Genomic DNA, 16,433 nt, shown 5'->3' on the forward strand with positions numbered 1-16,433 from the left:
AAAGACACACTATTTATATTTAAGTTGCCTCTTCTCTTCTCCAATCTCTGAATTTTGTTTAAGAACAGCTTCTAAGTGGAAGAAGTTCACATGGAGACTGGTGCTATACGTATTTTAAAAACAACCTTGGGGCATGCTTCATGTAGCAGCTTCAAAATTCTCAATACTGCTTACTCATACTTGTTCAAGGTGCTAATGTAGACAATAACTTTGCAGACCAACTGAAAATTAACTAACATGTGCTTGTCCATGACAGTTCCCTAAACCACTAAGTTTACTTTAACAACTAAAGCCCCAACCCTGCAAGCTGCTCTATGAAGGTGGAACTGTTTACCTGAATATAAAGCCCGACTAAAGTCAGTGGGACTGCATGGACACAGAGATCCCATGTTCTGAACAGCTTATGGTACAGGAGCTTAAATAGCAAAAAAGAGAACTGGAGTATTCCCTACTTCTGTGAACCACTAGCAAAAAACCTGTAGATATTTCCATGCAGGCAACAGCAGCAGAACAGCCAAAATATACACTTTCATTTATGAATATTGTACTTGTTCAAGACTCACAAAAATAATACAGACATATGTCTCTAAGCTAAATTAATCCAACAGTGAATGTTAGGAAGTCTTCCAATCTATTCATTCAAAAATAGTGCTCAGTGAACAGTCAATGTCGCAAAATATAGCAATCACTATTCTAGTTAAAGTTCCATCATCAAGCCATTACAAATCTTGTATTTGAAGACAAACTTTTTAACTGTGGGATAAAACATAACATATGGTATGTTCTACGCTCAATTATACTTCAGAGTTGATTTTAAAATAGTTTCACTTATAAATAATAGATGACTTTAAGTGTAATTAGTGGTGATATTAATAATTTCAGATACTTTGTTACAGTTAAATAGAAAAAAAGTCCCATTTAACAATGATTCTTTAGAGGTTTTGGACTGGAACATGAAGTAGGACATTTTCATACTTTAAACTGAGTAAAAGGCAATTGAGCATATACAGTACTTGAATAGTCATGTTCAGCTTTGCAGACTATTCTAATGTGTCTTTCAGAATGTGTTATTTCATCAGTCTTTCCAAAGTAAGAATGCAAAAGGAAGAACATTTTAATGCATGTCAAGTATAGAGATAATTTTCAAACCCAGAGATCAGCTGAAGGTGGGAGAGGAGAAATCAGGGTATTGGATGGATCAAGCAACTGGTAATGCAGTATGGAGCCAGTTCTGAATTCTAAACAATGTTGTTTAGTGTCTAATTCTGGACACTAAACAAAAGTCACTGCTAACCAATATTCACACAGTGGTCTCAATATTTTATCCTAGAAATTCTAAAGGACAACAGTCACATAATCCACCATAATGAGCACCTTTGCTGGCCATCTCAGAGAAGTCACGGAATGAATGGGCCATGGAAACTGAGCTGCCATGAGGAATATTAGCGAGGCAATTGCACTGTCCATGATGTATCACTTAATTATATTTATACTACAATAGCAGCTAGAGGCCCAGGCTGAGATTGGGGCCTCTTTGTAGTAGGCAACTGTACAAACACATGGCAAGAGAGAATTGCTTACCCAGAGATCTTACAAATGAACTAGGATTAGGATAGGAGGAAAAACAGAGACACAGACAAGTGAAGTTGTAATATATCAGGTTAGTGGCAAAGGCAGGAACAGAATCTGGTTTCCTGAGCCCCAGTCTAATGTCCTATTGACTAGACTATACTTCTGCCCCTAGGGTTGCCAATGCAGCACTACTTATGGTCATTAAATTCCCTTACTGTATTTAGTTAGGAGCAAGAGAAAATGAAGCTAAGGAAGAATCTCTTTGATTTTATTGGTTAAAGCCAATCTGTATCATTAAATTCCCAGAGCTGACCCATTCGTAGGCAACAACATTTTCCCCATATACCTAAGTCTCTCCATGGCAAGTCTTAAAAGCTGTGTCGGTCACTAATTTCAAGATGTGCTAAGACAGTCTCAGTTCTCTCTTCATATGATCATCCTGAATTAATTTACAAGATTGCTCCTAAGCCTGTCAGTTATGGTTGTATATTGTACCAATGGTAATCTGATATAATAAATCCAAGAATTTAAGGGTGCTAAGGAATTTGTTCTTTTTCAGAGTTGGCATTACATGTTAGTTTTTCTACTTACATTCAGAGTACAGAGCAACTGCATAGTGGACAAAGCACAGGAACTCCCAAGCTTTTTTCCCAAAATTCAGCTACTAGTTCACCACGTCACCTTGAACAAAACATTTGAATTTTCTGCTTTTATTTCTCCCATGACATAGAATGGAGATAATACTGTTACCCCTTTTGACTCATGCATTTCACCAAAGATTCAGGATCTTGTAAGTTATTCCAATGAGGAGAAATTGGTGATGAGCTCAGGTGTTCCTCTGATGCAATCCTGTTTATTTAAGAAGAATGTGCAAAGCCCTTCAGGTTCTCTTCCAAAATCCTTTTTCCCTTTGGCAAACTTGCTCTAGTCTTTCTGGATTCACAGGCATAGGGGTTTTCCAATTAAGGGAATGTTCAGTCTCTGAGTTTTCATTTAAGAGAATCGATAGGGGTCTGGCTTATTTATGGTGGTTACATATGGTTAATACAGCTAAACAATGGGTCAGAGTTTATCCTCATTTCTTCCATGCGGAGATCAGCTTGAATCTGGTCTGGTGAGTCCTTGTGGGCGGTGGAGGTTTACAAGCTGTCTTCCTCTCAGCAACTCTGTTGCAAGAGTCAGCTAACTCTGAGGCACAGCAGTATTCCGACTGGTTGCCACCCCTTCCTGTAACAAGTTCTCCCTTTTAAGCTTGCTTCTTCCATGCAGAGCAGGCTCTGCAGGTGCACCTATTTAGTACCAAAGATGCTCATTAGCCTTCTCCTGATTGGGATAGGGGAAAAGCCCCATCATAGTTCTGTTTCCCTGAACACAGCAGGAAACAAATAATAAGAGCTTCTTTTCTCACTGATGTAAGCCCCTTTCAGACAGCATTCAGCCCTAAAAGCTCTGCTTTCTAGGCTTTTCTCAGGGCTACCCTCCTAATGCTTTACTAACATCCCTTAGAAAAAGATAAAAAGTATTTATTATTGCAAAACTAGATATGAGCAGTAGTGCTTACGTCCGTGTGACTCCAAAGATCAATTATTGCCATTCTCTGCTATGATAACAATCTGTTCATGGTATAAAACTATGCTGCCAGGTATTTATTAATAGCAAACTGTCAACATATCACTCCCTGTTAGCAATTTCTTCCTTGACTTACTGATAAGCTATACATTGATTACAAAATTTGTTTTCAAAAGGCCAAGTATGCAGCCTTGGAAGTTACCAAATGGATATCCATCTGAACAGATTTAATCCCTGGAAAACTGCAGTCTGTGCTGTTAAATTTGTATTAGTTATGAAACCTTTTGGTTGCAGGCTCACATGCTTTCAAGTTAAAAGCCAATTAAATATAAAATCATTTTGAATTTAAACACTCCCAACATAATGAAGTTTGTGTGTGTGTGTATATATCTATATCTATCTATCTATCTATCTATAGATAGTTTGGCAGTTTAAAGGTTTTTTTAATAGAGAGTGTAATGAAAAGAAGGATGCATCTTGCATATTATCAATTTCAGTGCTAAATTTGGGTTAATATTGATTATAAAGTGTACCAGCCTGAAAGATGTTAAAGAAGCATTAAAAAATATTTATATATATACGTTGTGTCAGAATTTTGTGCTTAATAACTTCTAGTGGGCCAAAGCATGGACTCAGCTCTCGGCCTCAAGAAACAGACTGGATGAGTGGGGCAGCTATGTGAAGAGATTCAGCTTGTCTATACTAGGAAATTGAGTAGTGTAGTTATAAGGGAATAAACTTTCAAAGCAGTGTAATGATTCCAGTTATAGTGACCACATGGGAAGTTATCGTGTAACAGCTATTCTTACTATACTTGTGCTAGTCAATTTCCCATGTAGACAAACCCTTAGGCATGTGCTTAAATTTGGGTACTGTGAATAGTCCCATTGATAAGCATGTACCTGAGTATTTGCAGGATCAGGATTCAGAACTGGTTATATTACTACTTGTTGTGTGGGGACTAGCTACCTCCTGATAGGACGAGGTTACCTTTGTAGTAGGTTCCCAACATATATTTTAAATGCCAGTTTCTATGATTAAGACTACCAAAATAGCACAGCTACAATATGGTGCATCCGGAAGTGAGATATTTTTGCACTAAATTATTACTGCCCTTCTTTCAGTTTGAGACCAAAATTCTCATTTCCATAAAAAAGGTTTTAAAAAGACAGAATAGAATTGGCACATCGCGCTCTAACAAAAGGAGGGCAAAGCAAGACATAGGAGTAAAAAAAAAAAATGTCAGGAATCACATTTCCCTCTTGAGGCCCAGATACTAACATTAGAATTTTTATTAAATACAAACCAGAATCTGTAATTTAAGTTAACACAAAAGGTTTCTTTTTAGTTTTATAAGACATTTGTGAATGTCCAATACTATTTGCAGAGATTCAGATATTATTAAATAGCTTTTTAACATAGACCCTGTTCAACACAGTATAGCCATATAGCTTTCAAATAAAGTACTGATAAAATGGATTTTAACAAATACTACTCCCATATTTCACCTCCTAAGCTTACCAAAAATTAATAGAGGCATGAAAAAACTACTTTAAAATACCAGTTATTTCTAGAAACAAGAAGCAGATGTTCTCTTCTATTTGTCTCAGCTGTGCTGCAGTACAACAGAGTCTCTGTTATGCTGCCAGCAGTAATTTATATTTATTTATTTATTACAGCCATTTTATAGTGCCCATCACTGTAGTGTCTGGGTACACTAAAGTATATGGGTACGCTATACATGATTCAGATTAATGCAAAAATATTTTTTGTGTGTTGAAAAGCCAATATCCTGACACTTCCATCTGATACCTTTATTAATACAACTCTTGAGCAGATTACAGTGTGATTTGTTTCCTTCCATTGTCTTAAAAAAGGGGGGGGGGAGGGAGAAGAAGAAAAACAGGTACTCCAAATAATAGAAGTACTAACATTAGCCCCCCTCTTCCCCCAAAAAAATACTGAAACAGAACATAGTACAAAAGGAGCCATATTACGTGCTTTTAAATTACAAACTAGTCTAAATCTCCAAAGGCAAATTAAGATTAATCTGCCATTATGGAGGGAATCCATAACAAGAACAAAGTCATCCAAAAATCTGTGCAAAAAGAGGGAACAGGGTCCATTGGAGAAAGAAGACAGTGAGAGCATAAGTCACCTCATATTTAAATTAATATTTTATCCTGCCAGCTCAGACATGATCTTTAGCCATTAAGCAACTCTCCATCTACATAACACTAACATCACAGCTTTTGTATGGATCAGACAAGGTATTCAGGGACTCAAACAAGTAAGAGACCTTTAAAGATACTGCTTACATTGATGTAAACACTCACACACCCTCAATTTGTTTGAACAAATGACAATTCCTTCATTTAAAATATCCTGAAACCACACTGTTCAATATATACATTAGTAACACATGTAAAATATATACAGTGATATATTACATTGAAGAGCTAAGGCACTACAGGAAAGTACATCAAATACAATCTCCTCTGGTTGTAAAAGTTAAGGGTTCTGCATGTATAAACATTCCCCCTATTTAACACCAAGCTATCAGTAGGATCACCATGCCTGGAGTATTAGAAGAACAGCAAATCCTTCCCTCAAGTTCTTTTATATATTCATATTTCAAAATATTAAAATTTGTATACACATTTAAAATACTGTAAAGTAAATGTTTGTCTATTACAGACAAGGTTTCGTCAATGAACTATCAGGTATCGGGGCAAGATGGTTTCAATAACGAATCACACTAGCTGAGAATCTGTCCCCATGACAATAAACTGTGTGTCACAATGCAAATAAGTTTCTGTGCTTAATCATTCCGTGACAACTCAGTGACTGATCACATGACTTTCCCATCTTAGTCAAAACACAGGATAAAACAAGGTTCCAAGTAATATCTCATGTTTAGTAAAGTAAATTTAGGAATAGACATTTTTAAAAGATTTTCCACAAGACAGACAAAGCAGCAGCCTGCTTTGCTTCATACATGCAAATATTGCCATGAATATGGGATAAGGGGTCCATACTGTCTTTAGGTTGGCAATACAAGCATGAGAGAGAGAGGAGAGAAAAGAATACCTTAGTATAACAGGACCACCAATACAAAGTATCTCCAGCAGATCATCAAAATAATTACTAATTTGATATCTCAAAAGCAGGTTATAACGTTTTTCACAAGGAAATTAAAAATATGAATGCATGAAGTACCTACTCAAACAGGAATCAAGTGTCTACATGTTAGTACACAAGTTACGTATATTAGACAATTAACAAGAATTGGAATGTTACCACAAGAATGAAATCTTGTTCCAGCACATAGATTTACCGTCACAAGAAACTGCACTATCAGGAATGAAAACCTTGATCATGAGTTGAACACAATGTGTCTCTACTATGCGACATCATCATAACAACAATAGGTTCTTGAAGTAGAGCAAGTTATATACACTTTACTAAAAACAGTATAAATGTTTTCTATTTCTATTTACAAAATATAAGAACAGTAACTTTCTGGCAAAATTGCTAATAACTATCTTAATTTGGATAGTTGAGCCACTCATGCATGAAAATTAACAAGCAGTTTAGTTGTATGTTAGATATGAGTTTTCCAAGGAGACTTTTCTGTATCAGTAATACCACTTATGACACAGGAGATTATGTGCTAACAAATGAGGCTTTGATCTTGCAACGTGGGCAGGCAGACAATGCATTTAATTTCAAATTCTGGGCCTCAGAGAGAAAAAGTTACACTGTAACTTTGATTTTTTTTAAAATATTGATTAATAACACTACCAAGTTTAAATTTGGCAGCAAAAATTTTTTTTTTTGAAAAACAAGTTCTTATAAAACCAAGCCTAACAGAAGTGCTTCAACAATTTTAAAAAATTCTATGAAATCTGTTATTTAAATATGTGTACTGTTCAAAATGTCAGCACTATCCCACTAAGAAAGTGAAATAGATTTCATTGATTTTCATTGTCCATGCTGAGAGACATGAAAAATATAAAGAACATAGACCCCAGTCTTGCAAAGATTTAAGCACACTTTAAGAATGAGTAGTGCCATTATGAAACAAGTGTATAAATTTTTACAAGATCAAGGTCAGTGACAAATTAACTAGTTGGGTATTTGTTTCTTTTACTTTTTAAATCACACCACCAAACTCTTCACCTGCACATAGCTCTACTGTAATCAATGGGGATCCACAGAGGGCAGCCCAAAAGCAGGATCAGGGCCTTGGCATACTTGCAGAATATGATTTTTAATTCAACAAGATTAATGTCATGTTTATCGGATTAGTTTAAATTTATGTTTTTAGGGAGTTCTGTAATAATCAGTGGTACAAAAAAAAAATCTTGGGCTGAATATAAAAGAATATTTCAAATATTTTACTCTAGTACTGCAAGAAAAATAGTATTTACACCTTGCAGCAAAAGTCTGAAGCATTATATGCTCCCAAAAACAAACCCATGAAGCAACACAGGATTTATTGTAAACAGGACCCTTCAATGTAGATGCCTGCCTCTGGATACTAGAACTAGGTCTAAAACATAAGAATGGTCATACTGGGTCAGAACAATGGTCAATCTAGCCCAGTGCCCTGTCTTCCGACAGTGGGCAATACAGGATGCTTCAAGGGGAATGAAAAGAACAGGGTGATTATCAAGTGATCCATCCCCTGTTGACTAGTCCCAGCATCCAGACAAATAACCTGGCCAATAACCAGGTATGGACCTATATTGTGTGACCTTATCAAATTCTTTTTTTAATCCAGTTATAATTTTGGCCTTCACAACATCCCCTGGAAACGAGTTCCACAGGTTGATAGTGTGTACTTCCTGTTGTTTGTTTTAAACTTGCTGCCTATTAATTTCATTGTATGACCCCTGGTTCTTGTGTTAAATGAAAGGGTAAATAATATTTCCTTATTCATTTTCTTCACACAATTAATAATCGTATAGACCTCCATCATATCCTCCTTTAGCTGTCTCTTTTCCAATCTGAACAGTTTCAGTCTTCTTAATTTCTCCTTATATAGAAGCTGTTCCATAGCCTTAATAATTTTTGTTGCCCTTCTCTGTACCTTTTCCAATTATAATGTCTTTTTTAAGATGGGGTAACCAGAACTGCACACAGTATTCAAGGTGTAAGTGTATCATGGATTTAGATAGTGGCATTATGATATTTACTGTCTTATTATCTATCCCTTCATAATGGTTCCTAACATTGTTAGCTTTTTTGATTGCCGCTGCACATTGAGCACATCAAGCAGATGTTTTCAGAGAACTCTCTACAAAGTCTCCAAGATCTTTCTTGAGCGACCACATGGGGACTTATCCCCATCATTTTGTAGATATAGTTGGGATTATGTTTCCCAATATGTATTATTTTGCATTTATCAACATTGAATTTCATATGCCATTTTGTTGCTCAGTCACCCTGTTTTGTGAGATCCCTTTGTAACTTCACAGTCTGCTTTAGACTTAACTATCTTGAGTAATTTTGTACAATCTGCAAACTCTGCCACCTCATTTTCCAGATCATATATGAGTATATTGAACAGTATTGTGCCAGTACAGATCCGTGGGGGTCATCTAATGCTACAAATTGTGAATGGAAGAAGGCAGAAGAACAACAAAGGGTTAGAGCAAGAAAAAAAGTGACCGACCTACCAAACTAACAAAAAAACCAAAACCCATAACAACATCCTATCCCTTACAGACAGTGCCTCATCATTAATTCCAGCACCAGGAACTGGAGTGGGGGGAGGGGGAGGGAGAGCAGTAAGAGGAGAATAAATCTCTCAATGGAAGGTAAATATAAAAATTGGAAGGATGCACGAATTGCTTAAAATGCATTAAACCTGTTTTTTAATCACTGTCACAGCTCAACACATTTCTAAAATGATCTCTGTAGCAGTACTCTTTATGTAGCCTTTTGATAATTAGCTCACAGAGATCAAGCAGGACATTTCACTTTCCATGAAGTATCAAGGGAGAACAGATGTTTCCCCATCTCAGAAGGATTCAAACAAGGAACTGGAGTGAATCTTTTCATAGTGCTCTTCAACTCTTGATCACATGGAAATTGCAGTAAGGCAAAAAGGCAAATGTAAGCAAACAAACCAAACCTCTCACTAATAAGCAAAAAGTGTCAAAAATACATTCCATGGTTGAAATTAACATCCCATAATGCTGCTCTTCTACAGTCTGTTGATCCCCAAAATATGGTTGATTAGAAGCTAATCACTTTAGTGGAACTCATTGTTTTAATGTAAATAGACAGTCCTGCAAATTTCTACTCTCCCACTCCCTGGGGAAGTGTCTCTTTTCAATAGGCATATAAAAACTTTTTTTTTTTAAATTTGCATTATGGTGTTAGTGAGTAGACTGGTAATTTGTCATGACAGTTTTGCAACACTGAAATAGGTATAATTTTTAAATGATGCACATCTGCCCCAAGCTCTATCTATCCCAATGAATTATTCCGCTATCCATTTTGAAAATCATGATTTCACAAGTGCCTTGTGTTTCCTAAATGCATTACATGCTGCTGAGTTTGAAAGGCCCTATTTAAAAAAAAGAAAAAAGAAAAAAAAAAAGGATACTCACAATCGGAGGAATATTTCCTGCTCATAAAAAAAAAAAAGCGTCAATCCATGATGTCAGCACTGCAATTTTCACAAATGAAAAAAATATACCACTGAACTGCTGATCTATCTGGTAACATAGAAGAAAACTCAAGCAAAGAAACAAGTGAAAAGCAAATTAAAAATGCATTACCTCTTGAGTCCTTTCTGATGGTTTTTTTCGCAAAGCCTGTTTAATCTTGGGATCCACAGGAGAGGTCATTCTACTACTTTAAATCTCCAGTTATGAATTCCACAAAAATAGCTTATTACTTGGGAGGTGGGGGAGATGAAGTGATCCCTTCCAGGTCAAAAGGAAAGCAATGGAAACTTCAAGTTTAGATTTTGTTGTAAGCTTCTTTTTCAACCCCCTTCATTCCTCCCTGAATTTGGATGTAAACTTTGTGCCAAGCTTATGTTGTTCTTTCTGGCAGTCCAATGAAATCACTAATCTGGCAAATAACAGATTTCCTCAATTAGATGGAGCTCAGTTCCTCTGGTGCATTTCCCCTTTGCTTCTGCAGCTCCCAAAGGGTGGAAACAAACATCCAAAATTTCCTTTCATATCACATAACATTCAGAAAAATCTTTGTGCAAAAAAAGTAAAATGACGAAGCAATAGCAGTAAAAGTTTCTTCAGTCACCCAGGAGGATAATCCAGGAAATGGGGGAATCTCATCACTACATCAAACTCAACGGGAGGGTTGATTTTCAGGGAGATTCTGAGTGGTGGTTATTGATTTTTGGAAGGAGAACCAGTTGAGTGGCTTGCTGCATATGTTCTTGGGGTTGGGGCTGTTAGAGACAGGGTCCAGGTTTTGGAAGAGATAAGGTCAAATTTGGGGGTAACATAGGTTTAAGGAATATTTGGTATTTAGGGAGGGAAGGGGGAAGGGAAGGAAGTCAGGATTAGAGGAAGTGGTGAGTGGAGTCAGGCCAAAGGAAAAGCATGGGGGACTGGCTGGGCCAGTCTGGGGTGGATTTGAAGGGCAAGGCTTGGAGAAGTGGGGTGAATTGGGGGCAAAGGGCTTCCTGGGGGAGGTTCAAAGAGAAGTGGACTGGAAGGATCCAGGAATTGGGAGGTCAGTGATCAGGGGTAGGTGACTCTGGGAGGAGGGGGTTCAGGAAAGGATCAATCCCGTGTGAGTGGGGGCGGGGAGTTAATGAATAGGGGCCTGAGGTCAGTCGGGAGAAGTAAGGTGCCAGTGATTATGGGCCAATCACGGGTGGCGGCGGCCCGCGATGAAAGGCCGGAGACGGCCGTGCGTGGGGGCCAGGGTCACTGACGAGGGGCCGGGAGGGTGTCAGGGACGAGGGGCCAGGGTCGCTCGGGGAGGGCCATGCGGAGGCGCCGGGGAGGTCTGGGGCTCAGGGACGCGGGATCCGTGGCAGGGGAGGAGGCCTGTGTAAGGGAGGTGCAGGGGGTTCCCGCTTCCCCCAAGCTGCTCACCAGGCGGCTGGCTCCTGCTCGGGGCTCCGGGCTCCCAGCTCAACGGCAGCACATGCGGGAGACGGAGGCAGCCGCCACATTCTCCCCGCAGGCGACCCGGCTCCCCATGCCCGGGGACCCCTGGCAGCGTCCCAGCCCCTCCGGCGCCGGCGAACGTGAGGCGAAGTCTCGGGACGCGGGCGGGCTGGATGGAAGTTACCGGTCGGAGTTGGTCTCCCTCAGCCCGCCTGCTTGCAGGAGCCCTGGCTGACTGTGAATCTCCTTCGGTCCAATGAAGAAGGTGAGCGGGCGGGCGATTACTGTCGCGCGCGGGGAAGAACCCAGACTATCCTCCGGGGCATACAAGCGGCCCACCGAGGATTCAACCTAACACGCCCCGGACGCAGTTTCCCCTGCCGTCTACCTCCATTGGAAATTTGGCCCCGAGAAAAACTAGCGAAAGCGGGCGCGTAACACGGTGTATTAGCGAGAAGGGCGGTGGAAAGGAGGTGGACCCCGGCGTGGGGAAGGGGCGGTGATTGGGCGTGGTGACAGCACGTTCCGCCCTATCCCGGAGATTGAAGGAGGAGCTGAGATTCAAAGCCCCAACTGGAAGCATCGCGAGGGTGCATGCTCAAGAAGGGAGGGGTGTGCGCATGCGCAGTTGGAAAGCCTAAGCGTCAGCCTCAAACGGGCGGTGGGCCGGGCTGGGTCTTTCGCTGACTCTGCAGCCGAAGAGGCACGTGGGGTTCCTGGGGGGGGCTCCCAGGAGGCGGGTTGTCGGGGGGCATGAGGCCCCACAGCGCCACCGCCCCGGGGAGGAGGGGGGTTGGGCTGTCTGTTAGTCCCCTGGCTCCAGGCGGTGAGAGAGGCGCCGCACGCTGTGAGGCTGGGTGAGAGTGAGGGGCTTGTCTGCGATGGCAGCAGCGCTGTGGGTGCTGCCCGCCGCCGCTCCGCCCCCACTGCAGGTTCTCAGACTTTTGGACCAGTGACCCCTTTCACACAACAAGCCCCTGAGTGCGACCCCCCCTTTATCAATTAACACTCCAGGAGCTAATAGAGGAGGTATCTGAGCCTCTAGCTATTATCTTTGGAAAATCATGGGAGACGGGAGCGATTCCAGAAGAGTGGAAAAGGGCAAATATAGTGCCCATCTATAAAAAGGGAAATAAAAACAACCCAGGAAACTACAGACCACTTAGTTTAACTTCTGTGCCAGGGAAGATAATTAAGGAAATCATCTGCAAACACTTGGAAGGTGGTAAGGTGTTAGGGAACAGCCAGCATGGATTTGTAAAGAACAAATCATGTCAAACCAATCTGATAGCTTTCTTTGAGAGGATAACGAGTCTTGTGGATAAGGGAGAAGCTGTGGATGTGATATACCTAGACTTTAGGAAGGCATTTGGTACGGTCTCACATGATATTCTTATCTATAAACTAGGCAAATACAATTTAGATGGGGCTACTATAAGGTGGGTGCATAACTGGCTGGATAACCATACTCAGAGAGTTGTTATTAATGGTTCCCAATCCTGCTGGAAAGGCATAATGAGTGGGGTTCTGCAGGGGTCTGTTTTGGGACCGGCTCTGTTCAATATCTTCATTAACAACTTAGATATTGGCATAGAAAGTACGCTTATTAAGTTTGCAGATGATACCAAACCGGGAGAGATTGCAACTGCTTTGGAGGACAGGGTCATAATTCAAAATAATCTGGACAAATTGGAGAAATGGTCTGAGTTAAACAGGATGAAGTTTAACAAAGACAAATGCAAAGTGCTCCACTTGGGGAAAAAAATCAGTTTTACATATACAGAATGGGAAGAGACTGTCTAGGAAGGAGTACGGCAGAAAGGGATCTAGGGGTTATAGTGGACCACAAGCTAAATATGAGTCAACAGTGTGATGCTGTTGCAAAAAAAGCAAACATGATTCTGGGATCTATTAACAGGTATGTTGTGAGCAAGACACGAGAAGTCATTCTTCCGCTCTACTCTGCTCTGGTTAGGCCTCAGCTGGAGTATTGTGTCCAGTTCTGGGCACTGCATTTCAAGAAAGATGTGGAGAAATTGGAAAGGGTCCAGAGAAGAGCAACAAGAATGATTAAAGGTCTTGAGAATATGACCTATGAAGGAAGGCTGAAAGAATTGGATTGTTTAGTTTGGAAAAGAGAAGACTGAGAGGGGACATGATAGCAGTTTTCAGGTATTTAAAAGGGTATCATAAGGAGGAGGGAGAAAACTTGTTCACCTTAGCCTCTAAGGATAGAATAAGAAGCAATGGGCTTAAACTGCATCAAGGGAGGTTTGGTTGGACATTAGGAAAAAGTTCCTAACTGTCAGGGTGGTTAAACACTGGAATAAACTACCTAGGGAGGTTGTGGAATCTCCATCTCTGAAGATATTTAAGAGTAGGTTAGATAAATGTCTATCAGGGATGGTCTAGACAGTATTTGACATGAAGGCAGGGGACTGGACTCGATGACCTCTCGAGGTCCCTTCCAGTCCTAGAATCTATGAATCTATGAAACACTTTTTAATGTATTATTATAAATGCTGGCGGCAAAGCGGGGTTTGGGGTGGAGGCTGACTGCTCATAACCCCCATGGAATAACCTTGTGACCCCGATGCCCAGTTTGAGAACCCCAGACCTACTGTTACCTTACAGACCACTTCCGTCCTAATCAGGGATCCCAGACTAACATACTAACTACACAGAAAACTGTTCAACCGTTAAATCGCAGCTGCCTCTGAGGAGTAACAGGAGCGTGACAATAAGTTAGGATGTACAAAGAAGAATATTATGTTTAATTGATGCTGCAAGGGAAAACTCAGAACACCAGTACTCAATTTAGAATTAGGCAGCAGCCTCAAATTAAAGCACCCACCTCACTTCAAAGTGCTAGAGGATTTTTCACAAGCAACAAAGTTGGTTTTACATATCTCTTAGCACATCCTAGAATCATAAGACTGGAAGGGACCTCAAGAGGTCATCTAGTCCAGTCCCCTGCACTGGTGGGAGAACTAAGTATTATCTAGACCATCCCTGACTGGTGTTTGGCTAACCTGCTCTTAAAAATCTCCAATGATGGAGATTCCACAACCTCCCTAGGCAATTTATTCCGGTGCTTAACCCTTGTGACAGGAATTTTTTCCTAATGTCTAACCTAAACCTCCCTTGCTGCATTTTCAGCCTATTGCTTCTTGTCCTATCCTCAGCGGTTAAGAACAACACTTTTCCCACCTCTCCTTGCAACAACCATTTATGTACTTGAAAACTGTTACGTCACCGCTCAGTCTTCTCTTTTTCAGTCTAAACAAACCCATTTTTTCAATCTTCCCTCCATGAGTGGTAGGTGGAGCCCCCCTTCAGGGAGGCTAGCCCGTTTCTGCCCCTTCCACCCAACTCCCTTTTTCCCCCATGGCCAGAACCCCAAGACACCGCCACCCATGGCCAGAGGAGCCCCAAGCCAGCCGGAGCCTGCCCCCTCCTTCCCCCCCCATGCCTGGAACCCCCACACCCTCTCCACCCTCAGCAGCCAGAGGAGCCCTGAGACCCTCCCCTTGCGACTGCAGCAGCCCTGAGCCAGCCAGAGCCCCAAGACCCCCTCCCCCAAGCCTATTATACCTGCCGCCCTACTTCCCTCACATGTAATGTTTTCTAGACCTTTAATCATTTTTGTTGCTGTTCTCTGGACTCTCCACAATTTATCCACATCTTTCCTGAAATGTAGTTTCCAGAACTGGACACAATACTCCAGCTGAGGCCTAATCAGTGCGGAGTAGAGCGGAAGAATTACTTCTCGTGTCTTGATTACAACACCACTGTTAATACATCCCAGAATGATGTTTGCTTTTTTTGCAACAGTGTTACACTGTTGACTCATATTAAGCTTGTGGTCCACTATGACCCCCAGATCCCTTTCCATAGTACTCCTTCCTAGACAGCCATTTCCCATTTTGTATGTGTGCAACTGATTGTTCCTTCCTAAGTGGAGTGCTTTGCATTTGTCCTTATTATTCCTACCACTAAGAGGAAAAAAAGCAGAATCTCCAACTCACTAATACTTTCATGCATCAGGTGTCACTTGGAGGACTTCTGTCCACATACTGACCAGGCCCAATTTACTAAATTTGAACACACAGCATTGCAGCCATATAAACCATGTTTGGCCCCATTCTCTAATCTTCCCTACGGGTGACTAGAAATGTTTAAGTGTTAGAATAGAGTAAAGTGGAATTGAGCCCTGTACCCATAAAATCTTTCATTTGCATCTAGTATTTGAAATTAAAATCCTGATTATTGTTACCCCCTATTCTAGCTGTGTGGCTTAGCAGTAATCAAAATATCCCAGGAATATATAATCCATATAGGAATTAAAATGAGGAGAATAAGTGCTATTTGCTTTTTCATGCAGTCTTATGGTATTGTAATTTATTAAAACCAGAAGAGACATCCTAGAGTAACTAGGATCAGTTGGCATATTCAGTAGGAATGAAAATCTGTATTTTAATTTGTATCTCATTACACCTGTTAAACAAGTTTTTTCTAACTCACAAAAACCTGATTTTGGTTACCACACAGCTAATAACTGCTGCAGTTATTTCAGTGGCTATTTTAGCCGTCAAGTTTACTTTACAAAAATATCTTGAGAATTTTCGGCACAGGAGAAGTGAGTGGCACAATCTCTTCTAGTTACTGGTATAAGGTACGTGTCTCTACACAGTAAAAGCCACACAGGTCAAAGAAGCTTTCACATGAGTAATGCTGGGGCTGGTTTTAAAGTATGTGGTCAAGTAGAAAGTTTATTCATAATGAAAAAGGAAAACTTTACTTCATTTTAAAGCATAAGTGTTTACTGAACGTCATTATAATTTGTATTCATTCCAAAAGAAAAAGAACAAAGCATAATATATCATCTTTTTATGCTGAAAAACATATTAGGGAGAAGGATCAAGACCATCACAGGTGTTTTTCTAGAATGGGTTCTGCTTTAAGGTAAGATTTTCAGTCTTTAACCTCTGAGTCTACAAAGATAAGTTAATGCATGAAGAGATGCCTACTGTTCCCCTCTGTCCTGCTAAAACAGCTTCTGACAGAAAAGGATATGTTCTTTCAGTTGTTCAGTTTCCACGGACTCTCGCAAAGCCATTCTCTAATCTCATGCCTTTCAACACCATGCACACACTGCAAATTCTTTCAATGTGGAAGACAGGTTCC

General features: G+C 40.5%; 1 protein-coding gene across 11 annotated transcripts in view; it reads right to left on the reverse strand.

Moving 5' to 3' along the window:
- RAPGEF6 (Rap guanine nucleotide exchange factor 6) overlaps nucleotides 1-11,607 on the reverse strand; it is a 226,793-nt gene extending 215,186 nt beyond the window's left edge. For 4 of the 11 annotated variants that reach the window (XM_034778387.1, XM_034778386.1, XM_034778380.1 and 1 more), the window contains exon 1: nucleotides 9,936-11,600. In XM_034778387.1, the coding sequence (XP_034634278.1) occupies nucleotides 9,936-10,004 (69 nt within the window). In that variant the 5' untranslated portion in view covers nucleotides 10,005-11,600. Of the gene's footprint in view, nucleotides 1-9,935 lie in introns of all 11 variants that reach the window. The other 7 variants (XR_004646762.1, XR_004646763.1, XM_034778385.1 and 4 more) reach the window with 5 other exon arrangements.
- Nucleotides 11,608-16,433: the final 4,826 nt, after the last annotated feature.

The sequence above is a fragment of the Trachemys scripta genome, chromosome 8 (genome assembly GCF_013100865.1).
Source record: "Trachemys scripta elegans isolate TJP31775 chromosome 8, CAS_Tse_1.0, whole genome shotgun sequence".
Classification (NCBI taxonomy): domain Eukaryota; kingdom Metazoa; phylum Chordata; order Testudines; family Emydidae; genus Trachemys; species Trachemys scripta.